The 27,322-nt window shown below is 37.0% G+C and overlaps 1 protein-coding gene across 1 annotated transcript; it reads left to right on the forward strand.

Moving 5' to 3' along the window:
* The first annotated feature begins 7,334 nt into the window (after positions 1-7,334).
* LOC125121046 (amine sulfotransferase-like) lies at positions 7,335-26,124 on the forward strand. The gene is made up of 6 exons (XM_047769373.1): positions 7,335-7,480; positions 9,712-9,920; positions 11,533-11,659; positions 12,536-12,630; positions 24,374-24,560; positions 25,970-26,124. The coding sequence occupies exons 1-6, from the start codon at positions 7,339-7,341 to the stop codon at positions 26,089-26,091; spliced, it is 882 nt and encodes a 293-aa protein (XP_047625329.1). The 5' UTR covers positions 7,335-7,338; the 3' UTR covers positions 26,092-26,124.
* The last annotated feature ends 1,198 nt before the right edge of the window (positions 26,125-27,322 follow it).

A 27,322-nucleotide genomic window follows, 5' to 3' on the forward strand; every position in this document is an offset into this window, starting at 1 on the left:
TTAAAAGAGGATAATCACTTGAAATCATGTGTACCTCCATTAGCCAGCAATAGATTTATTGGAGATTATACTTGTGATAGATGAGTGGGTAAGAGGATAAGAGGAGAGAGTGGTAGAGGTGTAATCCAATTCTGATACCTGTGAAAGAGAAAGGAAATGACAGGAAGGAGGGCCTTACCTTTTCACGTAGCTCTGAGAAATTCTTGGCGGGGCCAAAGGGAGGCCAGATTCAAGATTTTCCATTAGAGGTGTTCTATGTCAGGAAGAAATGCCTGCACTAATCACATTTCCATATCTAGTCTTTGCCTTGAAGTAACTAGGGGAGACTGTGACTTTAGTGTGGAAGCTGTGGCAGATCCAAGGTGTATCAGCCAGGTAAACTCTTCATAGCAGGGTTTCTTGAAGAGCAATCTAGGAGGTGCTCTTTGAGGCTTAAGAGAGAGTATAGTGCCAGTTACTATGGAAAAGAAGCAAATACACACAAAATATTCAAAACAATTTAGGGGTTTCTGTTGTGGCGCAGCTATAAGGTTGTGGGTTTGATCCCTGGCCTTGCTCGGTGGGTTAAGGATCTGGTGCTGCCGGGAGCTGTGGTATAGGTCACAGATTCAGCTCAGAACCTGCGTTGCTGTGCCTGTGGCTCCCATTTTACCCCTAGCCTGAGAACCTCCATATGCCATGTGTGCAGCCCTGAAAAACAAAAAAAAAATTTTTTTTTTCAATACCTAAGAAGTTATTTTAAAAATTTGTACAATGACTTTCTGAAGATAAAGTAACAAAAGAAAACATACCTGGAAATAATGTGATCTTCTTCCTGTAGAGAAATAAGATAAAAAGATGATCACATGTCTTATAATTACATGTGGATTTGGCATAATGACAATCAGAAATCTAAAGAAGCTTCTTTGAAAAGTAAATTTAAACATAAAAATATGCATGACTATTGAAGGACATTTCAAGAGTGTATTAGTGTGCATAGAGAAGACACTAAGGAACATACATTATTACTTATTTGATACGCTATAAAACAAGAATAATCAATATACTGTGGCAGTAGTACAAAAGTAGAGGAATCTGGAGAGATTAGTACACATGTAAAAATAATATGTAACTTCAGAACAAAAGGAAATTGTTCATAAAACAAATGAACAATAACATATGTGAAAGAAAAATGATTTGTATCATTATACCAGCAATGAAATTAATATTCATGGTAAACCAGATATCTTAAATTAAAAAAAAAACTGAAAATGAAAATAAATATAGATGTTTGGCAAATGTAAAAGAAAGAGTAAAATCAAATAAAAACAGTGCAATATATACATATGCATGTATATGTATATATCAAATACATATACATATATATCAAAAAGAGTGCAATATGTGTATATATATGTACATATATACATATATACCCACACATATATATACACACATATATATATACACACACACATAAAAGCTGGAGAAGAGCTTTAAAGTTATTTTTAATGCTCTTCTAGAGCTTTTTTTGTGTGATTACTCAACTAATGAACTTCCTATAAGAACTGGAGAACATGATCACCCAGCTGAGACTTGAGTTACTGACCTGAGATATTAAAAAAATATTCACCATACAGTTAGAAATAGAACTCAAGAGATGAAGATGTGAGAATTTTTTTCTCATTTAAGGCTGCACCTGTGGCATATGGAAGTTCTCAGGCTAGGGGTTGAAACAGCTGCAGCTACCACAGCCACATAAACTGCTAGATCCAAGCTGTGTCTGTGACCTACATCAAGGCTCAGGGCAATGCAGTATTCTTAACCCATTAAGAGAGGCCAGGGATCGAACTTGCAAGTCCTCATGGTTACTAGTTGGGTTCATTACCACTGAGGCACAACACAAGCTTCCAACATGTGAGAATTTTAAATTGGGAAGAGGTACAGGATTCTGCTATGCTTAGCAGCAATATTACAAGCATCTGTTCTAAGAGCACGGCTTCTGCATTCATACAGGTCTGATGTCTAGCCATTAGCCACTTCTCAGTTATCTGAGAGTTCATTTCTGGACACTGCACTTTTAATCGTGATACTAGTATCGTCTAACTCACTGTGTTGTTTTAAAGATTTAATTGTGAGTAGCAGTTTACTATTGTTCTATAACAAATAATCACAAATTTACAAGTTAAATGTTACCTATTTTTATCTTAGAATTCTGTGGATAGAGGTCCAGCACGATGGCAGGGTTTTTGGGTTAGAGTCTTCAGGGTGCTGGCAAGGCTGTCTTTCTATTTGAAAGCTCTGGATAAGCATCCACTTCTAAGCTCATTCAGGTTGTTGGAAGATTTCGTCCCTTGTGGTTCTCGTTTCTCTGACAGGTGACCCATCAATCCTCAAGGCAGCAATGACCCATAAAAGCCTTCCTGTGCTGAAATCTCTCTGCCATTTCCTTCTGCCTCACAGGTTCCTTGGCTCCCATTGAGCCCACCTAGATCATCCAGGCTAGTCTTCCAACTTTAAGGTTAACTAATTAGTAATCTTAATTCTATCTGCAAAGTCCTTTTTGCCATGTTGGGTCAAACATGCACAAATGTGAGGAATGGGCCAGGGGAACTTCTGGGTAGAGAGGGCCTCAACTCTCCCTATCCCAGAATGCATGGACACATGGCAAGTGGTCATCATTTTTATGAGGTTCAGCATATCCTTTTTGTGCACTTTATTCTGCCTCTTATAGGGATGGCTAGAGACAAATGTGGGGGCAAAGTTCTGGTATTAACCAAACCTTTCCTTTTCTCCATTCTAAAGCTTTGAAGATCAGAGCCATGGAGTCCAGGATGGTAGTCGGTGATGGGTGAAAAGCAGCCCTATACAGAATGTGAGGAGATCACAAAAGTGGGTAACTCACAACTAAGAAGGGCATAGCCTCTATGTATGACACTACGAATGTTACATTCCACCTTCCCACGTGAGAACCTGGGCCTCTAACCTGCACCCTGACTTGGTACCAATGGAGAAAACCTGAGGAGCCTGGGGACATGTGAACGAGCTGGATTAGTATCATGATAGAAAACATTAGGTTGTCCTGTGTTGTCACTATGAAATACCAAAAAGCACAGACAGTTTTATACTGGCAATTGTACCTACCAACCAGCTTTAGAAATAAGGCATTACTCACTTTTTATGCATTCCTGACCCCACCAGTGCAACCACATCACACAGAGAGGAAATCCCTACGTTACTGCCATTGGTTTATGTATATGTGTTTCTTCAAGCAGACCAGCCCTTGTCAAACTGCTGTTTGAATTTGTCGTCCTAATTTTCATTTACACTGGCTACAGTGAGAGTTTCCATTGCTCTACATCCTTTCCTACACTTACTTGCTGCCAATCCAGTGAGTACGAAATAATTTTATCTTGTATTTCCACAATTACTAGCAAATTTGGCATATTTCCTTGCTCTCTCTGCTGGGTACCCAAAAAGAATGCGAAGCCAGAGCAATTAGCACAGCTAAAGCCAAAGTCTGGTTTCTAAATACCTTTCACTATTTAGAGGGATCAGAAGAAATGGTTGCTTACAGAGATATTTCAAGGGGAAAAAAGGCAGGAATCTTCTAACTTGACAGCATACCGTATTACTGTTGGGTATGGAAATGAGAAACTTAAATGATGTCTTTTGTCACAGATGCAGATTGTCTTCTTCCTTACAGACCGGTCTAGGGGGAGGGAATATGGATTTTAATCATCTCAAAAGGCCCCCAAATGCATTCAGTTCAATGCGAATTCATGTTATGAATCCAGAAGTTCTTGGCAGGGCTCTTCGTTTTAATACGGAGTCTACTATTTTTGATTGCGACTTATCAGGCTATGCCACTGTCACAAATGGCTTCGTGTTGAATTTACAAAGATGATGCAAAACAAAAGAAGTCTGGACCACACAGAGGTTTAAATCACCCTCAGTTTAAACTTGATTTCCTATCACTGAAGACTTGTATATTGAAAGGATTAAAAATCTCTTCTGGCATCAAATTCTGTGTCTAGCGGATATCTGAGTATCCTTATTAAAGATGAGGCTATGGAGGCAAGATGGCTGGAAAATGGTTGAAATTTCAAGGAAATATTAGGTCAGGTCTGATGCTAATGTCAGTTGATGTACAACAGAAAATATGGCTGAATTTTCTGAAGTTTTTTTTTTTTTTTAAGAAAGTGGAGTGAAAGTGTAACAGATGGGATGTATACCCGACCGAGTGTTAAAATGAATTGAATAAACAGTGAATTGATAAGGCCCTGGGACCCACCATAGCCATATCCAGTTTTACACAGAGTAGTACAAGACCTGAAGATTGAACATAGTCCTCTGAGAAAGGTCTAAAAGGTATTACTAACCATTCTTCATGCCCAACAAAGTTGTTGCTATAGTTTTCAAGGACATCCCCGTGTGTGTTTTACAGATGCCAAAATTAGGTAAGCAGGATGATTGGGTACATGTTGTTCTCTTCAGTATTTCTAACCATTTTGAGTTATTTGGACTTTCTGGAATAACTGGATATCTTTTTCTTAATGTCAATGAAATCTTACCCAATTTATTTACTCTTTGGCCGAGACAAAACCTGCACAGACTATTTCTTTTTCAGGGATGCCTCAATCTCTACCATCCTTCAAATTATTACAGAAGTGATTTTTCTTCATCCATTCATCTGTAACCGTGAGTAATAAAAGCATAGACTTAGAGCCTCTTTCAAGTCTCACCCTCTTCAGTGTACGGAAGTGATTAGTTTTTTCTCCTCAATTTTCTGCTTTTCCTTTTTTCCTTTTGGTCTTCTGCAAGAGCAAGTGAGAGACACCAGATGTCCTTTCTCCTGATACAAGTACTTTCTCCTGTATCCATCGAGGAGAGACGGACAGTATATGCCTTGTCAGTCCCCAGATCACACATGAATCCACCGGTACCCTGATTTTTTTCTCCTGTTTCTATGTCAAGCAGTTCTTATAGTCCTCTTTCTGCTGAGATGTTTCGAGGTAGAATAAACAAATACATAGCAAAGCAGTGATGTTCGGAATATCTGTGGGGGTGGCCTGACACTCTTTTGTCAGCATCCAGATTTTCTGGAACTTCTGCTATTTAGGAAAGGTTTGTGGTGGCACTGTCAGGTCTCAGGAGGTATGAGATAGTGACTCACACTTTCATCTTGGCCTTTCATTTCACCTCTGTTTCCTACTTACAGGCTTCTGCATTTGTCCTCCCTGTGAAGGGTAGATTCTCCCTCAGCGCATTCCATAGGCTATGTTTTCCAAGGTGACTTTGTGATGCTAATGTCACAATAGCTCTCCATGTTTTTTCTTTTGAAACTATTTTTTTTTTGTGTGGTTTATCAGCCAGTCTATTTTATCCACAATTTTACTTATTTATTTATTTATTTATTTTTGGTCTTCTTAGGACCGCACCTACAGCATATGGAGCTTCCTGGGCTAGGGGTAGAATCAGAGCTCTAGCTGGCAGCCTACATCACAGCCACGGCAACGCAGGATCGGAGCTGTGTCTGTGACCTACACCACAGCTCATGGCAATGCAGGATCCTTAACCCACTAAGGGAGGCCAGGGATCAAACCTGCATCCTATGGCTACTAGTCAAATTCTTTCCACTGAGCCCCAAAGAGAACCCCTCTTTTTCTTTTCTTTCTTTCTTTTTTTTCTCCTCCATTCTTAATCATTGTGGTTTCTGGGACTTTGCTTGAGTGAGGAAACCTCTAGCAAGTTAGTAGGGTTTTAATTGAGTGAGTCTTTTAACTGGGAGTCAAATACCATCCACCAAAAGCTTCTCTGGAGGTTGAGATAAAGTATCTACAAAAAACCAAGACAGTGCTTTATCAGCATTATGGATTGTCATTGTTTCATGTGAATGGCTGTGTGGTTAAATGCAGATTTCTAGGTCCTAATTTTGCCCAATTCCTAGTCTACCCGTCTGGGTAGAGGCCTCAAACCATGAATGTTTACTCTGAAACCTAAGCGATTCTAAAACAGGTAATTTTCTACTCCTTAGCCAAACTCTAATCTTTGACTCCCTCCAGAAACTAGGTGAGATAGGTTGTTTGCAAAGAAATTAGATGTGTCTTGACATGCAGTTTAGAAAAACAACCATATTTGTTGCACCCTTTTAACAAAGCTGTTTTCTTGCTGGGTTCAGAAGGGCCCTCAAATAAGTAGCTGCAATACAGGCTGATCCTGATCAAATATTATGAACACTTGATTCAGGAATAGATTTCTTGGGCAGAGCTAAAAGAAATACCTGTTTGTTCCAGTGTTTGAACTGAAATGTCTTTAGAATGTTTGCTTTCAGTTTTTATTTTCACTATTTTTTACATTTATTTCAATCTGAGAGAAAACTACTTTGGATAAGGTAATACTTACAATATGATATCTTGCAACTATGTGAGGGAGCATTTCTTAAGTAAATCCAATGGGCCTTTCTCCTGTAGATGATTTTCCACAGTTCATATGAAACAGAATAAAACCCCCCCAAAGCTTCAGCAACTCCTTCCACAGACAAAAGATGATTCATGCTTGAGAGGAAAAACAGAAAACAAACAAAAAACCAGAAATTATATTTTCTTAAAAATTTTCCTATTTCTAGAAAAATGCAAAAATGTAAAGATTAGGAGTTCCTGTTGTGGCTTCATGGGTTAGCAACCTGACATAGTGTTTCTGAGAATGCGGGTTTGATCCCTGGCCTTGCCCATTGGGTTAAGTCAGGCGTTGCTGTAAGCTGTGGTGTAGATCCCAGATGTGGCTCATTCTAGGCACATCCCAGACACTGGCTTTGCTGTGTCTGTGGTGTAGGCCTGCAGCTGCTGCTCTGACTTGACTCCTAGTCTGGGAATTTCCATATGCCATGGGGGGAGCCTTAAAAAGAAAAAAAATGTAAAAGACTGAAAATACTAAACACTACAAACTGTACAACTAGGTGATTAAATCATGGGCACTCTGGCCAGATGATCTGGCATCAAATCTTGCACCTGTGCCCGCTGAACCACCTTGAACAATTTGGTTCTTATTTTCTCATTTGTATATTTGCAATCACGAAAATAACTTCCTCGTGGGATTTTAAAGAAAAGCTGTTTAACCTTGTAGTAACTTAATTTCCTCCTTTAACATGGTGATAAGACACTGCCTTTTGCCACATTGGGTTCCTATGAAAATTAAATGTTTTACCATATATAAGCTTATTTCTATGGGAAGTGAGTGATTGGATACGTAAATGTCCTACATGGTGATCGGCCTGTATGGAACATGTGCTACATCTTATTATTTTGACATGCTAAGAATTGAAAAATTCTTTCTGTGTTTACCTGTAGGTGAATAATTATGGACCATACAAACCAATATTTATTGAACTTTAAAGGCTACTATTTTCAACGATTTCTAGCTGAGACTGACATTCTAGAAAATCTAGCTGATTTTGAAATTCGTGATGATGATGTCTTCATAATTACATACCCCAAATCTGGTAAGTTTAAGGAATGGACCACCTGTTTCAGGCCTCACTTTGGTTTGAGAATACATGTGTGCCAATGTCCACTTTTCCAGACATTGGCAGTAGTTCACCCTATGATTAGAAAATTTATGATGCCAAAAAAAATCTCAACTAGAAGACTATTTGAAGTACCTATTTTGTCATTTCTAGGGGGGAGTATCTAGAAAGTAACTATTGAGCTAAGTGCAGACACTTTGTAAATGCTGACCTGTTGACTTGGTTTCACAAGGGGAAAAATATGCTAAAATATGCTAAAAATATGCTAAAATATGCTAAAATATGTGAGTAGCATATCTCTGTCAGAACTAACTCCTAATATGCTATTCAATTACTCTAAATCCTTTACATTTCCTATAATAATACAGTATTTTATTTTATTTTTATTATATTTATTATATTATATTTTATTTTTGCTTTTTGGGGCTGCACCTGCAGCATATGGAAGTTCTCAGACCAGGGGTCGAATCGGAGCTAGAGCTGCTGGCCTACACCACAGCCACAGCAATGTGAGATCTGAGTCTGGTCTGAAACCTGCACTGTAGTTCATGACAACACCAGATCCTTAACCCACTGAGGAAGGCCATGGATCCAACCCACATCCTCATGGATACTAGTCAGGTTCGTTACCTCTGAGCCACAATGGGAACTGCAATAATGCAATCATTTAAACTGAATTAAATTGCCCTCGTTCTCACATTCCAAAATTGGCTTATTTTTTTAAAAATAAATACTGCACTCTGTAGAACATATAATGATTTGGTGCCATTGAAGCAATGTTGTATTGGAGTGGTTAATGTCATTCAAATATACATTGGAGTTTATGTCAAGAAAGAAAATATTCCTGAATTTCATGAAAATGCTTCAGTATCTATATTTTAATCCACTTTGAAATTCCTGACCTTGTTTACTTTTCCCAAATTAGAGACACCTTCCCTTATCCCTGGATTCTGCCTGGCTTCTAAATATCATTATAAATGATGTACCTTTTTTCCTTTTATTTAAAAAATTTTTTTTAATTTTATTTTTTTAATTTTTTTGTCTTTTTGCTATTTCTTGGGCCGCTCCCGTGGCATATGGAGGTTCCCAGGCTAGGGGTCGAATCAGAGCTGTAGCCACCGGCCTATGCCAGAGCCACAGCAACGCAGGATCCGAGCCGCGTCTGCAACCTACACCACAGCTCACAGCCAGATTGTTAACCCACTGAGCAAGGGCAGGGACCTAATCCGCAACCTCATGGTTCCTAGTTGGATTTGTTAACCACTGTGCCACGACGGGAACTCCTTTTTTCCTTTTAGATGTTAATGCCACATCTATTTGCTTAGCTTTAGGTCAAGAAGTGAAGTCCATCGCAGAGTCTTCCCTTGACTCTTTGTCATTCCCATGTGTTAGTGGCAGAAATCCTAAACCCAATATAAGCAAAACAAATCTAGCAACATTCAAAAATATACTCTGACCCACCAGGGTTCATTCAAGGGTCATGATTGGTTTCACTCACATTACTAGAGCAAAAGAGAAAACCTGTATTATCATCTCGAAAGATGTAGACAAGCATTCAATAAAATTCAGCAGCTTTTCAAAAATGGAATCTCTTAGTGAAAGAGAGAGAAGGAACTTCCTTAACCTGATCAACAGAATCTACCCCCAAACTACCATAACCATCTTAAGCAGTAGTGAAGCATTTGAAATATTACATTTAAAATCTGGCCCGAGACAAGACTACTTGCTGTTACTACTTTTGTTAAGCATTGTGTGGGAAGACCTATGCTATAGATTAATAAAACAGAAAAAGTAGTGAAAGGGGCCTTGAGCTCTTAGTTTGCCTATGCTTCTAAAAGATGAAGCTCTAAGAAGGAGACTAAGGAAAGAAAAATGGAGGCAGCCTCAGAAAATCATGTAAAGGGATTTTATTTGAAGTGCAAGAGACCCAGAATGAGCTGAAGGACTCTGAATCACAATCCCAGGGAATCAGAGTCACCACAGCTCTTCAGAGTGAGGAAGGAACTAGAGCCCTTGAATTTATCTTGAATAATTTTTGTGTAAAACACAAATAAACCAAAACATTTGGACAAATTCATTGGCATCTCAGTGAGGTTAAAAGAACTGAAAAGCTTCAAATGATCTTGAGATGGGTGGGTGGCCTTACCATTGATGCCTACCATTCAATGTCACTTCACTGTTGAAAACAAGATTATTTATTTTTACAGGTACCATCTGGGCTCAGCAGATATTAAGCTCGATTTATTTTGAAGGACATCGTAACAGAACTGAAATGGTGGAAATATATCATAGAGTCCTTTTCCTTGAATACAATCCAGAAAAAGTGGACTATGTCAAGAGACCATCTCCTCGCCTCTTCTCTTCCCACCTCCCCTATTATTTAGTACCAAAAGGTCTCAAGAACAAAAAGGCTAAAGTATGTCACAGAAAGAGCTTACATAGACCTTTTTCAGAAACAAAAATACTTTCTTCAGATATTTTTCTCCAGGTCCACTTATCTACATCCTTTCATGTGATTATTATATTTCTGATTGTATTTTACATATTAAAAATATTAGAGTTTCCTGGTGGCTCAGTGGGTTAAGGACCTGGTATTGTCATTGCAGAGGCTCAGGTCTCTTCTGTGGCAGAGTTTCAATCCCTGGCCAGGAACTTTTGCTTGTTGAAGGTATGGTCCAAAAGTATATATATGGAATTATAAATATATTCATAATTTGAGTCACTACACACATTATTTGCAGTATAATTATAGAACATAGAGCAAACATTTATTTATATCAGCAAATAAAATTCTATTCTTTTTGATAGTTTAGGTGGATTTTGTTGTATGACTACACAACATTGAATGTGTTTTGATGGACAGGTAGTTTGCAGCAAAGTTTAGCAGACTTTAATTTTTTGTGATTGCTCTACTTTTATTTGATTTTAGTATACCTGTAATTCCAGTTTTGTAACATAAATTTAGAAGCTGGATATATTTTTGCTAAGCTATCAAGTAGTTTTAAAAGTGTAAATCAACATAATTTTTTGAATAATTAAGTCCATTATCTTAAAGGGCATTTTGCATCAGTAATGAAATTGAGGTGTTTTGATATGTTTATTGGCCATAATTCTTTGTGAAATGATTGTAAATTTTTCTCAATTTCTGTTATGTTGTCTCTTTCTTATAGCTTTGTTTTATATCTAAGTATATATGTTCATATACATATATATATTCCAAATACTAACCTATTATTGGTTTTATGTGTTGCAACTCTTCTTTTATGTCTTCTTGTTTTTTTCTTATTTCTGTGATTCCTGTTGATTACCAGCATTTAACATTTTAATGTAGTATAGTTGATTCATTTTTATTTCTAATGAATTTTTTATCATTTGGAAAATGCTTCAGGTATATCCAAAACCAGAAACATAGTCTTTATTTTCTTAAATGTCAGAGTTTTACTTCATACTTAAACCTTCAGTCTACTTTGTGACTTTGTGTAAGGTGAAGTAAAAATTGATTTTATTTCTTTTTTATTATGGATATTGAAAAAATGATATCATCTTCTTCTTTTTTTTAATAGCTTCACTTGCAGCATATGGAATTTCCCAGTCCAGGGATTGAATCAGAGCTTCAGCTGACACCCTACACCACAGCCATCAGATCTGTGACCTATATAGCTAGGTCTTTAACCCACTGAGCAAGATCAAGGATCAAAACTGAATCCTCAGAGACACTATGTTGGGTTCTTAACCCACAGAGCCACAGTAGGAGCTTGAAAAGATGATATTTATTTCAACATAATTGATTAAGTTGCTTTTCTTTTTTTTCACTTATCTTCAAGACTATCTTGGTGATGCATCAAATATTAGTGCTCATGGAGGGTATATTGAATAACTTTTATGCAAAGTAATTTGAAGTATTAAACTTACAACTCCTATTCGACCCCTTGCCTGGGAACCTCCATATGCCGCGGGAGCGGCCCAAAAAATAGCAAAAAGACCAAAAAAAAAAAATTCTCAAAATTGTTTCACTATTCTCTCCGCAGGTCATTTACATCTATAGAAACCCCAAGGATGTTTTGATCTCATATTTTCATTTTTCAAATTGGTTGCTTACATTAGAACCTTCAGATGACATCGAACATTTCATGGAAAAGTTTCTAGATGGGAAAGGTAACTATGAGTTTGTTTTTCAAGCAACATGTTCCCAAGGCCATGTTGCCATTTAGCCAAATTTCTCAAACGCTGGGAACATAATTTAGGCAGATGGAGAAGGGTCATCATAGATGGTGCAATGCACATCTGTGGTCCATAAATGCTATCCACTTAGTCTGCCACCCAAGGGCCTTTCTGTCCTCACTAGGACCACTCTGGGTCTTGTCAAGATTTCAAAGAGGTATTTTGACCAGATCCAAAGACCTGCAAGTGGCCTAGCGGTTCCAGTTGGCTAGATCCAAAGCTAGAGACATAGGTTCCGGAATAGCAAACGTTCAGGATGGGTGTGTTGCTGTTGTTATTGTTGCTGTTGTGGTCTGTCCTGAGCCTGTGGTAGGCCTTAGGTGACCGTTGTGAAGTGGTCATTACAACACCCCGAAGGATCGATTGAGGCAGATGGGTTGTAGAATGTGGAATGGGGCCTCTCACCCATTTAGAAAATTATCTTCAGCTTCTTTCTAGTTGTAGGTAACTAAAATTGCTATCTATAGATATTAAAATAAAGAATAAAAGGGGAAATATAAAATATGTTTTCAGGTGGAGGAAGCAGACAAAAAAGGAGATTAATTTACAGAAGTCTTAAAAATTCATACTTTGGAATTTTCATTCCCACATTTCTTTTTTTCTCACAGTCATAGAGAACCCTAAAGAGGCAGGTTTCTGTTAAAAGGATGTAATTGTTTCCGAAAACACCCTTTTAAAAAGGCAGCATAGATGTCCGGTGGGGGGAGACTTATTTGTCTTTCAGAGGATTATGGAAGAGAAAGACAGGCTATGGCTTACTGTTCAATAACTGCAGTATATGCACCTTGTAATTGATCAGTTTCCCCACAGTGTTTGGAAGTCTCTGGTTTGACCACATCCGAGGCTGGTATGAGCACAGACATGACTTCAATATTCTGTTCATGATGTATGAGGAGATGAAGAAGGTAGGAGGCGTGTTTTGTTCATTTTAAGAAGTTTGTTCTTTTTGGGACTCTTTTGTATCTTGGTCTGATGCACCACATCCTCCACATCATCTTTTCCTCTCACCACTATTCAGACATGTTGGGGGTTTCTAATCTTCCATCCATCCTTTCAACACTGGTCTTCCCCAGAGCTCTTTTCTCACTGCACACAGTAATCTCTTATGATTCCTTTTCATATAAAAACCTGTAGTTATTAAAACAAAGTCAAATGTAGAGAAGCCATGGCTTAAAAGAGAGAAAGGGCGTTGTGAAATACGGGGGTGAGAAGTCACTGAGATGCTAAGATATGGCTAATTAGCCAGAGGTGAACATGTGCTCTGAGATGTAAGTACTTCCTGTTTTTTTGTTTGGTTTGGTTTTTAGAGAGAATATTGAAAGATGGCTTTGCAGTGATATTGCGTGAGGTTTACACTTTGACATCCAATCAAAGCTCTCTTAAAACGTTGCCTAAACAAACAAACAAAACACATTTGAAGTTCACTGTTATGTGATTTCTCATTGATGTGTTGATTCACTAATACATAATTTATTCACCCATTTTTTCCAAAACATATTGCAGACCTTCTAAGTGACAGAAAAATAGGACTAAACCCTTTGTTTATAGAGTTTATCATCTAACAAGGAAGACAGCTATTTAGCGGGAGATCTGCATGCAGATAAGTATGAGTTTAGAAAAGACACGTGGTGAAGGAGAATTCTAAGCCAAGGAAAGAGAATGTGCAAATTCTCTGAAGCACTCAAGTGCATGCCATTTTTGAAGAATTGAGGAATAAGTTAAAGAGCAAGGTGGAAATGACAAAACATTAATATAAGGGTCTTTAGAAGCCAGGCTGTATATGGTCTATAGGCTATCTTCATGATAGTGATTTTATAAAGTCTTAAATGCAGTGAGGGGCCCTTATAAGACAAACGGCAATATGATAGAATTAATATTCTTAGAATTTCATTCCCATTAGCGGTTTGAAAAGTTATAACAGTGAACATGAAAAAAATCTCAGCTCATCTCCATTTATTCTCCGTTGTTTATCCAGAGTTATCATCTCAAAATGTAAGTCTGATTCCTTCCCTGTTTTTACATTCCAGTTCCTCCATAAGAATATGGTCACAACAAAATATCTGTAAACAATAGAATTTATGAAAAATTTGGACATACAGACCACAGAGTAAACTCTGAAAAATCTCTGAATATTTCTGTTTTGCCATCAATAGACTATTATCAACTGTTTTAACTTACCTTTCATCAAGTCGCCCATTGTGTAGATATATATATAGACATAGATTTTCTTTCTTATGGCAGCACCTGCCATAAAAAGTTCTCTGGCCAGGGGTTGAATTGGAGCTGCCCCTGCAGGCCTACACCACAGACACAGCAACATGAGATTGAGCTGAGTCTCGAAACTACACTGCAGCTTGTGGCAATGCCAAACACTTAACCCACTGAGTGAGGCCCAGGATCAAACCCACACCTCATGAACACCATGTCGATGTCTCAAGCCACTCAACCACAGTGGGAATTCCCTTTTTTATATTTTTAGTCTATGGTCTCCACCAGTTTTTTTTTATTTTTGTTAATTTATTAGCTCATTTGTTTTTAATTTTTTTATTTCCCCAATAGATTATTTTTTTTTCTGCTGTACCGCACGGTGACCCAGTTACACATACATGTACACACTCTTTTTTCTTCCATTACCATGCTCCATCATAAGTGACTAGACATAGTTCCCGTACTACACAGCAGGATCTCATTGCTAATCCACTCCAAAGACAATAGTTTGTGTCCGTTAACCTCAAGCTTCTAATCCACCACACTCCCTCCCCCTCCCCCCTGACAACCACAAGTCTATTCTCCAAGTCCATGATTTTCTTTTCTGTGGAAAGGTTCATTTGTGCCATATATTAGATTCCAGATATCAGTGATATCATATGGTATTTGTCTTTTTCTGACTTCACTCAGTATGAGAGTCTCTAGTTCCATCCATGTTGCTGCAAATGGCATTATTTCATTCCTTTTTATGGCTGAGTAGTATTCCATTGTGCATATATACTACATCTTCTTAATCCAATTGTGTGTCGATGGACATTTGGGTTGTTTGAATGTCTTGGCTATTGTGAATAGTGCTGCAGTGAACATGCGGATGCATGTCTCTTTTTTAAGGAAAGTTTTGTCCAGATATATGTCCAAGAGTGGGACATATGGTAGTTCTATGTAGAGATTTCTAAGGTACCTCCATACTGTTTTCCATAGTGGTTGTACCAACTTACATTCCCACCAACAGTGTAGGAGGGTTCCCTTTTCTCCACACTCCTCTAGCACTTGTTATTTGTGGAATTATTAATGATGGCCATTCTGACTGGTGTGAGGTGGTATCTCGTGGTAGTTTTGATTTGCATTTCTCTAATAATCAGTGATGTTGAACAGTTTTTCTTTTTACTTTTTCTTTTTTTTGTCATCTTTTGTCTTTCAGGGCCACACCCATGACATATGGAGGTTCCCAGGTTAGGGATCTGATTGGAGCTGTAGCTGCTGGCCTACACCAGAGCCACAGCAACACCAGATCCGAGCTGCTTCTGCAACCTACACCACAGCTCATGGGAACGCTGGATCCTTAACCCACTGAGCGAGGCCAGGAATTGAACCTACAACCTCATCGTTCCTAGTTGGGTTCGTTTCTGCTGTGCCACAATGGGAATTCCATATGGAGCATTTTTCTATGTGCTTGTTGGCCATCTGTATATCGTCCTTGGAGAAATGTCTCTTCAGGTCTTTTGCCCATTTTTCCACTGGGTTATTGGCTTTTTTGCTGTTGAGTTGTCTAAGTTGTCTGTATATTTTAGAGATTAAGCCCTTGCCAGTTGCATCATTCAAAACTATTTTCTCCCATTCTGTAAGTTGTCTTTTTGTTTTCTTTTGGGTTTCCTTTGCTGTGGAAAAGCTTGTCAGTTTGATTAGGTCCCATTGGTGTATTTTTGCTTTTACTTCTGTTGCTTTGGGAGGCTGACCTGAGAAAGCATTAGCAAGGTTGATGTCAGAGAATATTTTGCCTATGTTCTCTTCCAGGAGTTTGATGGTGTCTTGTCTTATATTTATGTCGTTCAGCCATTTTGAGTTTATTTTTGTGCATGGTATGAGGGTGTGTTCTAGTTTCATTGCTTTGCATGCAGCTGTCCAGGTTTCCCAGCAATCCTTGCTGAAAAGACTGTCTTTTTCCCATTTTATGTTCTTGCCTCCTTTGTCAAAAATTAATGGACCATGGGTGTCTGGGTTTATTTCTGAGTTCTCTATTCTGTTCCATTGGTCTGTCTGTGTGTTTTGGTACCAGCACCACACTGCTTTGATGACTGTGGCTTTGTAATAGTGCCCGAAGAGTTATGCCTCCTGCTTGGTTTTTGTTCCTCAGGATTGCTTTGGCAGTGCTGGGTCTTTTGTGGTTCCATATAAATTTTTGGATTGTTTGCTTTAGTTCTGTGAAAAATTGTCATGGGTAATTTGATAGGGATGGCATTGAATCTATAGATTGCTTTGGGTAGTATGGCCATTTTTACAATATTAATTTTACCAACCCGTGAGAATGGAATATCTTTCCATTTCTTTACATCTTCTTTAATATCCTAGATTGATGTTTTATAGTTCTCGGCATATAAGTCCTTTACCTCCTTGGTCAGGTGTATTCCCAGGTGTTTGATTTTTTGGGGTGCAATTTTAAAAGGTATTGTGTTTTTGTATTCCTCTTCTAATATTTCATTGTTAGGATACAGAAATGTGATTGATTTCTGACTGTTAATCTTACATCCTGCTACTCTGCTGAATTTGTTGATCAGTTCAAGTAGTTTTTGGGTTGAGTCCTTAGGGTTTTCTATGTATATAGTATCATGTCATCTGCATACAGTGACAGTTTTACCTCTTCTCTTCCTATTTGGATGCCTTTTATTTCTTTTGTTTGTCTGATTGCTGTGGCTAGGACTTCCAGTACTATGTTGAATGAGGGTGTTGAGACTGTGCATCCTTGTCTTGTTCCAGATTTTAGTGGGAAGGCTTTCAGCTTTTCTCCATTGAATCCACCAGTTTTTCAAACCAAGTTTTTAAAGCATATAACGTGGAGGGAATCTTCTTTCAAGTTCCCCTGTTTTGGAAGATAGAATAGACCTTAGTCAATCAGGTTTGTCTGCCTTAAAGATCCTTCTAGAAAAAGCTCCCAATTTTCTCAAGGAATTAAGTATCCACCAATGTTGATGTAGGTTTTGTAAGCTTTCCTTTTTCTAGTTCCCTTGGAAATGTTTTGACTATTTGACCTTATAATGGTTATGACTGTTTCTCCAATGGTAATTGTGTCAGAAATCCCCAAAGTCTGTGAAGACTACCTGAGATGACTTAGTACATTTCCCAAGGATTTGGGCATGCTCTTGCAGGAACATGGCAACTATGAAGAAAGATTTTCTGCTTCCCTATAGCGAGTGTCCAGTCGTATGTAGTTGAAATGGAGTCAGAAATAGTCATACTCTTTCGAGGTTCATGTTTAAATAGAAAAACTCTAACTGAAATTAAAAGGTAATTATTATAAAAATAAGGACAGCAGTTGTATGGGGGTGGGCTACTTTGATGATTAGGAAAGAGATAAGTTTCAAGTACTTCAGTGATTCTGGCATTGTTCATTTTCTTGATGTGCTTGTTGGAATTATGTGTTTCTGTCATACTAACTCATTAAACTGCATATTTGTTTTCAATATTGTCTCCATTGCTTCTCATTTTAAAATATAAAAAATCATCCTAAGATTTTAATAAAATTCATTGAGTAATTAAAAAGATCATCTTAAGATTTTCATCTTAATAGAAAGGAGAAGCTAAAGAGCTAAAGAGTGGTATATCCTGGTGAAAGTCTTATTTGGTGAGAAGTGAATCTTTCCCTTCTGTGACCTTCCCTTTGTATGTTGTAATTGGTGGAAGCCTTCAGCAAAGAAATTCACGCACCTGTAAGCCTGTCTGTAGGCATCTTTGGAGACTGAAGTCACGTGTCACTCATGGAGAGGGGTGCTCATTGACTCACATGAAGAATAGTTTACTATTTTGAGGCACTTGGCTTAGAATTGTGGAGAGCAATAGGGGGTAGTGTTGGGAAATTGCTCCTGTGCTGAAGATTAAGTGGAAAACTTTAGATAGAGGTAGGAAAGAGACTTTCAGCCTGTCTTACAAGAAAGGCATGCTTCTTCAAGTAAGCCAATGTCTGTTTTGTCTCTCTATCACGGGTCATTCTGAATGTGCCTTCTGTCCCCATCTCCCAGTTCACTAGCTCCCTAGGCATCTGAGTCTATTCTGCTGTTAAAAGTATTCATCAAAGTCTTTGTTTTAATTCATGCATTGGGATCTCTTTAAAATCAGCTATCTTATTTTGTATAGCTTCTAGTTTTCTAACAAATTTTCACTTTTGTCTTCTATACCTAGAATATCGTAAGCGTGGTAAATTAAATATTCTTTGTGATAATTGCACTATGCATAATATCTTCGTTCTCTTTCTGTTGTCTTCATTGTTCTGGTTTGTGGCCTTATTTCTTCTTATTCCTGCATACCTTTATTACATGTTGGTTATTGTACAAAAATTATTTGTAGAAATAATGTGATCATTAATGCCTTGTTATTTTATTTGCCCAGTGACACTCAGGCTTTTCTACTGATTTTTGTCACTTAGAAGGTAAATACTAAGATACTTACCACACTTAAGTCCCTTTATCCTTTCTAGAACTTGCCTCTCCACCTTGTGAGTTTATCAAGCACTAAGCATGTTGAAGTTCAATTTTCCCTAAATATGGAAAATATTTCAAGTTTCTGTAACTTGGCACTTAACTTTACACACTGAAAGGAATTCTACTTTTCCAGGGACATTTTTCTTCTTCCCTCTTGAATTCCAAGAAAAGTTTTTTAAATGTTTGTTGTTGTTGTTGTTGTTGTTATTGTTTTGGGTTTTTTTGTGTGTGTGATACTTTGTAGTTTTCGGTACACGAGTCTTTCCCCTCTTGGTTAAGTTTATTTGTAAGTATTTTGTTTTTATTGATGCAGCTTTAAATGGAATTAAAAAATTCCATTTGGAATGTGCATTCTTAGTGTATTGAAAAGCAACGGATTATTGACTACTGGTTTTATGTTGTGTAATTCTTTGTTTATTTGTTCTGTTTGAAGAAACCTGTAGGCTTTTCTCCATATAAAATTATGTTGCTTGTGAACATAGATGATTTTATGTCTTCCTTTTCAATTTGGATGCTTTTGAGTTATTTTTTTCTTACTGAACTTTTTTGGCTAGGACTTCTTTTACTATGTTGAATAGAAGTGGCGAGAATGGGCAACGATGCCTTGTCCCTGATCTTCACAAAATATCTTTCAGTCTTTCACCATTGACTATAATATCAACAATGGTATTTTATGTTACATAGGCCTTTTATATCGAGGTAGTTTACTTGTAATCTTCTGTTTAGTGTTTTTATCCTTAAAAGGTGTTGAATATTGTCAAATTCTTATTCTACATCAATGGAGATGATCATGCAGCTTCTTCTTCTTCATTCTGTAAATGTGGTATTACATTAATTAATTATCACATGTCATGCCCTACTTGTATCCCAAGAGTAAATCCCACTTTTCATGGCGTATGATCCTTTTAATAGTTTGTTGTATTTATTTTGCTAGTAATTTGTTGAGGATGTTTGTATTTTACCTTTCCTAAAAGTTATTGGTCTTTAGATTTCTTTATTTCTAGTTTTTTTTTTGACTTGGTATGAGGATCATGCTCCTTATTAAAAGTATTCCCTCCTCTTCAACTTATGGAATATATGAGGAGGATTGGCTAATTCTTCAAATATTTGGCAGAAATAGTCAGTGAAGCCATCTAGACCTGGGCTTTTCTTTCTTGTGCTCATGATATTTCATTACTTGCCCGTTTTCCTCATAAAGGTTTAGACTCTATACAAGATAGATATCTTATTATTTTTCTCTTGGCCATCTCAAGTACCTGGCACAATTCCTGAAACCTAAAGGATATCCTGAATGTTCTGGCTCTATGAATTAATGAAGGTGAATTCTCCTTATCAATCAAACAATATGAAGCCCTAACAGAGCTGACAATGATAGCACTCATTATCATAGAAGGAATATAAAGTAATACATCCTTATAAACCTTTAGAATTATAATAAACCTAAGCATGTTATTTATTTACTAAATTTTTTATTAAAGTTTGTTTATAATATTCCTTCAATTTCTGCCCCACAGCATAGTGACCTTGTCATATATGTGTATGTCTCTCTCTCTCTCTCTATATATATATGCGTTCTTTTTCTAACACTATGTTCCATCATGTTGCAACACAAGAAATTGGAAATAGTTCCCTGTGCTGTACAGTAGACCACATCGCTTATCCATTCTAAATGTAATTGTTTCCATCTGCCAACCTCCAAAACCCAGTCCATTCCACTCTCTTTCCCCTTCCCCCTGGCAAACACAATTTTTTTTTCTCTCTGTGTCTATGATCTGTTTCTGTTTTGTAGATAGAATCATTTGTGCCATATTTTAGATTCTACATATAAGTGATATCATATGGTATTTGACTTATTTCACTTAGTATGAGAATCTCTAGTTGCACCCATGTTGCTAAAATGGCATTATTTTGTCCTTTTATGGCTGAATAATATTCCATTTTACATATGTAGAACATCTTAACTCATTCATCTATTGTTGGACATTTGAGTTGTTTCCATATCTTTGTCATCATGAAGAGTGCTGCAGTGAACATAGGGGTGCATGTATCTTTTTGAATGAAAGTTTTGTCCAGATATATGCCCAGGAGTGGGATTGCTGGATTATGTGATAATTCTATATTTAGTTTTCTGAGGAACCTCCACCCTGTTTTCCACAGCAGTTGTACCAATTTATATTCCCACCAACAGTGAAAGAAGGTTCTCTTGAAACACACCTTCTCCAGCAATTGTTATTTATTGACCTGTTAGTGACGGGTATTCTGATTGGTGTTTGGTGGTACCTCATTGTAGTTTTGATTTGTGTTTCTCTAGTGGTGATGTTAAGCATTTTTTCATGTGCTTGCTGGCCATCTGTATGTCTTCTTTGGAGAAATGTCTGTTTAGCTTTTCTGCCCATTTTTAAATTGTATTATTTGTTTTGTTGTTGTTATTGTTGAGTTGTATGAGTTCCTTGCATATCTTGGAGATTAGGCCTTGATGGTTGCATTGTTTGCCAAGATTCTCTCCCATTCTGTGGGTTGTCTTTTCACTTTTTTTTTGTTCCCTTTGCTGTGCAAGAACTTTTAAGTTTAGTAGTGATCCATTTGTTTATTTTCGTTTTTATTGTCATTACTCTAGGAGGTGGATCTGAGAAGACATTGCTGCATTTTATGTCAGAGAGTGTTCAGCCTATGTTTCCCTCTAAGAGTTTTATAGTATCTGGTCTTATATTTAGGTCTTTAATCCATTTAGAGTTTATTTTTGTGTATGGTGTTAGGGAGTGTTCTCATTTCATTCTTTTACATGTAGCAGTCCAGTTTTCCCAGCACCTCTTATTGAGGGGACTGTCTTTTCTCCATTGTATATACTTGCCCCCTATGTCATAGTTTAGTGGGCCAGAGGTGCATGGGTTTATATCTGGGCTTTCTGTCCTGTTCCATTGACCCATATTTCGGTTTTTGTGCCAGTACCATACTGTATTGATGACTGTAGCTTTGTAGTAAAGTCTGAAGTCAAGGAGCCTGATTCCTCCAGTTCTTTCAGTATTTCTTTGGCTGTTTGGAGACTTTTGTTCAGTTTTGTGATGATGTCATTGGTAATTTGATAGGGATTGCATTGAATCTGTAGATTGTCTTGGGTAGTATAGTCATTTGGATAATATGGATTCTTCCAATCCAAGAGCATGGTATATTTTTCTACCTGTTTGTGTCATCTTTGATTTCTTTCATCAGCATCTTATAGTTTTCAGAGTAAAGGTCTTTTTTCTCTTTATGTAGCTTTATTCGCAGGTGTTTTATTCTTTTTGATGTGATGGTAAATGGGATCGTTTCCTTAATTTCTTTTCCTGATCTTTCATTGTTAGTATATAGAAATACAGTTGATTTCTTTTTTTTAGAATTTTTTTATTGCTCAATGAATTTATTACATTTATAGTTGTACAATGATCATCATAATCCAGTTTTATAGGATTTCCATCCCAAAACCCCAGCACATTCCCACAGCCCCCTAACTGTCTCCTGTGGAAACCATAGGTTTTTCAAAATCTGTTGAGTCAGTATCTGTTCTGCAAAGAAGTTCAGTCTGTCCTTTTTTCAGATTCCACATGTCAGTGAAAGCATTGGATGTTGGTGTCTCATTGTATCGCTGACTTCACTTAGCATGATAATTTCTAGGTCCATCCATGTTGCTAAAAAGGCTGGTATTTCACTCCCTTTTAATGGCTGAGTAATGTTCCATTGAGTATATGTACCACAGCTTCTTGGTCCACTCCTCTGTCGATGGACATTTAGCTTGTTGCCATGTCTTGGCTATTGCAAATAGTGCTGCAATGAACATCGGAGTACATGTGTCTTTGAGAGTCATGGTTTTCTCTGGGTAGATGCCCAGGAGTGGGATTGCTGGATCAAATGGTAGTTCTATTCTTAGTTTTCTGAGGAATCTCCATACTGTTTTCCACAGTGGTTGCACCAACTTACAATCCCACCCACCATGTACTAGGGTTCCTTTTTCACCACACCCTCTCCAGCACTTATTGTTTGTAGACTTTTGGATAATGGCCATTCTGGTGTAAGGTGGTACCTCATGGTGGTTTTGATGTGCATTTCTCTAATAATGAGTGATGTTGAACACCTTTTCATGTGTTTTTTGGCCATCTGTATGTCTTCTTTGGAGAACTGTCTGTTTAGATCTTCTGCCCATTTTTTTTTCCCCACTGTACAGCAAGGGGATCAAGTTATTCGTACCCATTTTTTGATGGGGTTATTTGTTTTTTTTGGTATTGAGCTGTAGGAAGTGTTTGTAAATTTTGGAGCTGAATCCCTTGTCAGTTGACTCATTTGCAAAGATTTCCTGCCATTCTGTGGGTTATCTTTTTGTTTCGTTTAGGGTTTCCTTTGCTATGCAGAAATTTTCAGTTTAATTAAGTCTCCTTTGTTTATTTTTGTTTTTACTGTCATTACTCTAAGAGGTGAGTCTGAGAAGATGTTGCTGTCATTTATGTCGGAGAGTGTTTGGCCTATGTTTTCCTCTAAGAGTTTTATAGTGTCTGGTCTTATATCTAGGTCTTTAATCCATTTTGAGTTTATTTTTGTGTATGGTGTTGGGGAGTGTTCTAATTTCATTCTTTTACATGTGGAAGAAATGCAGTTGATTTTTGTGTATTAATTTTGCATCCTGCAACTTAACCCAATTCATTGGTGAGCTCTAACAGTTTTCTGGTAGTATTTTGAAGATTTTCTAGATACAGTATTGTGTCATCTGCAAGGAGTGATAGATTTACTTCTTCTCTTCCAATCTTCATTCCTTTTATTTCTTTTTCTTCGCTGATTGCCCTGGATAGGACTTCCAAAATTATGTCAAATAACAGTGGTGAAAGTGGACATCCTTGTCTTGTTCCTGATCTTAGTGGGATTGCTGTCAGTGTTTCACCATTGAGAATGATGTTATCTGTGTGTTTGTCATATACCCTTTTGGTTGTTCTTAGTTAGTTCCCCTCTACGGCCACTCTCTGGAGAGTTTTTATCAGAAATGTATCTTGGATTTTGTCCAAAGTTTTTTCTGCATTTGTCTGAGATGATCATGTGGGTTTTTACTTTTCAGTTTGTTAATATGGTGTACCATACAGATGGGTTTTTGCGTATTGAAGAATCCTTGCATACCTGGGATAAGTCCCACTTGATTTTGGTATATCATCTATTTAATATATATTTGGATGCAGTTTGCTAAATTTTACTGAGGATTTTTACAGCTATGTTCATCAGTGATATTGCCCTGTAATTTTCTCTGTTTGCAGTATCTTTGTCTGGTTTCAGTATCAAGGTGATGGTGGTTTCTTTGAATGTGCTTGGGAGTGTTCCTTCCTCTGCTATTTTTTTTGGAAGTTTCAGAAGAATAGATGTTAACTCTTCTCTGAATGTTTGCCAGAATTTTCCTGTGTAGCCATCCGGTCCAAGACTTTTGTTTTTTGGAGGTTTTTGAATCACAGTTTCAATGTCAGTTCTTGTGTTTCCTCTATTCATATTTTCGGTTTCTTCCTGTGTTTGTCTTGGTAGGTTGTACCTTTGTGAGGATCTGTCCATTTCTTCTAGCTTTTCCATTTTATTGGCATACAGTTGCTTACAGTAGTCTCTTATGATCCTTTGTATTTGTGTGGTGTCAGTTGTAATGTCTCTTTTTTCAGTTTCTAATTTTATTGATTGTAACCCTCTCCATTTTTTTTTCTTGATGAGTCTGGCTTAAAATTTGTCTATATTGTTGATCTTTTCAAAGTACCAACTTTTGGTTTCATTGATCTTCTCTAATGTTTTATTTGTCTGACAATGAGAGCACTCATTTTCATAGAAGGAATAGAAAGCAATACCTCCCTACAAAACTTTAAAATTATAATAAACCTAAGCATTTTCCATTTTCTAAAATGTGACAAAGATGTTGGGGTGTAACTCAAACATTCCTTAGAGGCTCACTGGTTTCTCATATTCACATTTTTTTCAGGATCTCCGACGTTCTGTGCTGAAAATCAGTAGTTTTCTTGAAAAAGAGTTGAGCGAAGAGGATCTGGATGCTGTTGTCAACCAGGCTACATTTGAAAACATGAAGCGTGATCCTCAAGCAGATCTCGATCATTTGCTAAACTCTGCAAACTGGACAAGAACAAAGGATGGACATTTTCTGCGCAAAGGTGATCTCTCTGGTTTATAGAAGCAAGAGTGTTGAGAGTTGCCCCAAGTCCTTGGCCCCTAACCTAGTTAATAAGTGCCTCCCACACATCTTTCCAAATACTGCCATTTGGGCTCCAAGGACAATAAAGTTTCCAACTGAAAATGGCCCAGAAGAGTTCTGACTAATAGCTATTAAGTTCTTTCCTTCTACTCCACATGACCTTAGTGTTTAAAATTTATTATCAAATTTTATCCGAGTGCAAAGGGTAAATGTGACCAGGAGAACTCCACTTCTTTGTTTTCTTTTATTTCTCATAGGCTATTCTAAAAGTAACTTTAATATGTACATTGTTTTGAGGAAGAGGCTTTGGATACTGTAATTTTCTCATGTGTCAGATTTCTTCATTGCAAAAAGTAGATTGGTATGTTATTAACCCAATCTGCTGTGGATTAAATTATTCAAAAACATGGGATGGACTTTTATTATACTCCTGTAACATTCCAGGTATTGTTAAGAGTATTTTTCCTTATGTTACTCCTTGTGTTCAAAAACTTTTAATTTAATCTTTCAATGCATATCATTCTAAAAGATAATGGGTACTCCCTAATTTGTTCATTTTAAATTATCTCATATATTCAGCACTTTTCATTATGTGAAGGATATTGATTAAGCCTAATTTTGTGAACATCTTATTGAAATTGCTTAAGGTACTGGAATTTTAAAAATTATTGTTTTTGAATTTTGTCCTGTTTATTATCCACTTCACTTTTCATTGCTCAACTAGATCAGATATACACTGTTTCTCATGACTGTAATAGCTTACTAACTGTGCCAAATGACAATAATAATGTTTGCACAGGGAGATCTGGTAGATGAAGATGCCAAATTATTCCTCCTTACTCAAAAGTGGTCTTAATGATGGCCTCAAGCTATCAGCCTGTAAAACTGCAGCACTGGCAGCGCTGGGGGCCCTCTGTGACATTGATTTGATGACTCGACATCGTTGGGTCTAATTTTTTTAATTATGAAAGTAAAGAAGTACTTTGAAGAGGTGCAGTAAGCGTTACCTTCATGTTAGATATAGTTTCCAAATTATGGTGTGTGGCATTTGTAAAATATATTTGAATGTTCTAATCTCTTTGTATATTGTAGTATTTTTCTTTCTAAAGAAAGGCTGTACTTTAAGGTAGTGGTTGAGGAAGTGTAACAGATAAGGACCTGGACCATAACTCCATTTTCCATGTTATTGCATCCTGCATTTGTTTCTTGGTTCAAACCCTGCATAAGAAGAAATGAAATGTCAACCCCCATGGAGAACTAACAGAGTTAGCTTGGCTTGAATGATGGATCAGAGTGGGTTGTAGGAAAATTTTACCCTGACAGTGCTACCTCCTCACCCAGTGGCTTACCATGTTCTTATCCCACTAGGTACCATTGGAGACTGGAAGAATCACCTGACTGTGGCACAAAATGAAAGATTTGACAGAATATTCCAAAAGAAGATGAAAGACTTTCCCTTGAAGTTCATCTGGGATATAGATGAGGAGTAGAATCAAGTGCCAAAGAGTCATATAAAAAATTGTACTAACCAGAGAGCATATATTAAATATACATATTAATTTGTTCTTATTTAAATGTTAATTTTGTACTGTATTATAAATAGAATGAGGAAGTCGTGCCTATTAGTTTCTACTAGTGTTTGATGGACACAAATTTTTCAATTAAAATGATTTGGGTGATAGTCTGCATTGATTGTACGGTAAATGGAAACAGCATGTGACATGAATTGTATTATTTTTACTTATTAAAGTATAGTTGATTTACAATGTTGTGCCAACTTCTGCTGTACAGCAAACTGACCCAGTCATATATATATATCCATTCTTTACGATTGTCGTCTGGACAGAGATTTCTGTAGGTGTATTATTTCTTTACAATTCTATTTAAGATTAAAGAAATATTAAAACTGCTTTCATTTTAAAAATTAAATATTAATTCTTTGGCATAAAATCAATGAGAATGTGGAAATAGAGATAACACATGTATACACATGCATCTGTCAATAATTTACAAGATTAACACAGTTTGCACTGCAGATCAAAGTTTCAAAGGTGGATGAATTCATCTAATGGTTCAAGTATTTACGTCTGTGGATAAAAAAATAGTTGTAGCTGCAGCATTCATCTAAATAAACTAATTCCAAGTGTATTTAGTAGTTAAATATTTAAGATAAAATACTTCAGAAAAACTAGAAAAATATATTTGAATCTGTTTATAAATCCCCTAAAGGGAAAACCTAGTGAAACGCATACACAGTGGAAAAAACATAAAAGAAAAGGTCCAGTACATTTTCAATCCTGAACATTTCAGGTCATCCATTATAGTCAACAAATGGAAACAACCCAAGGTTTACGACAGTAAAATACATATTTGTGGCTTTTCATAAAGGAAAAACAGTAGGGATGCATGAATTCCAACTACCTGTAAACATCAACAAATCTCAGAAACAGCCTCCTCAGTGGAAAATATACAGACACTGATTGCATTATAAGACTGAGAAACAGGTAAAATTAATCTGTGTGTTTAGAAGGAGAGTGGTTACCTTTGGGTGGTGGGACAGTAACTGGTCAGACGAGTGGGAGAATTCCTGAAATGGTGGTAATATTCTGTTTCTTGATTTTCGTGCTGGTTCCTTAGGTGTGAATATTCATCAGATTGTATGTGCCACCATGATCTGTCACTTTTTCTGTATTTGTCATGTCTTAATGAAATGTGTGGAAT

This window comes from Phacochoerus africanus, chromosome 2 (genome assembly GCF_016906955.1).
Source record: "Phacochoerus africanus isolate WHEZ1 chromosome 2, ROS_Pafr_v1, whole genome shotgun sequence".
NCBI classification, from domain to species: domain Eukaryota; kingdom Metazoa; phylum Chordata; class Mammalia; order Artiodactyla; family Suidae; genus Phacochoerus; species Phacochoerus africanus.

Excerpts from the sequence above, each read along its gene's own strand:
- LOC125121046 (XM_047769373.1), top strand. The coding sequence starts at position 7,339 with ATGGACCATACAAACCAATATTTATTGAACTTTAAAGGCTACTATTTT. Across the intron at positions 7,481-9,711 it reads AATTACATACCCCAAATCTG|GTACCATCTGGGCTCAGCAG; the intron begins GTAAGTTTAAGG and ends TTATTTTTACAG. Across the intron at positions 11,660-12,535 it reads AAAGTTTCTAGATGGGAAAG|TGTTTGGAAGTCTCTGGTTT; the intron begins GTAACTATGAGT and ends GTTTCCCCACAG.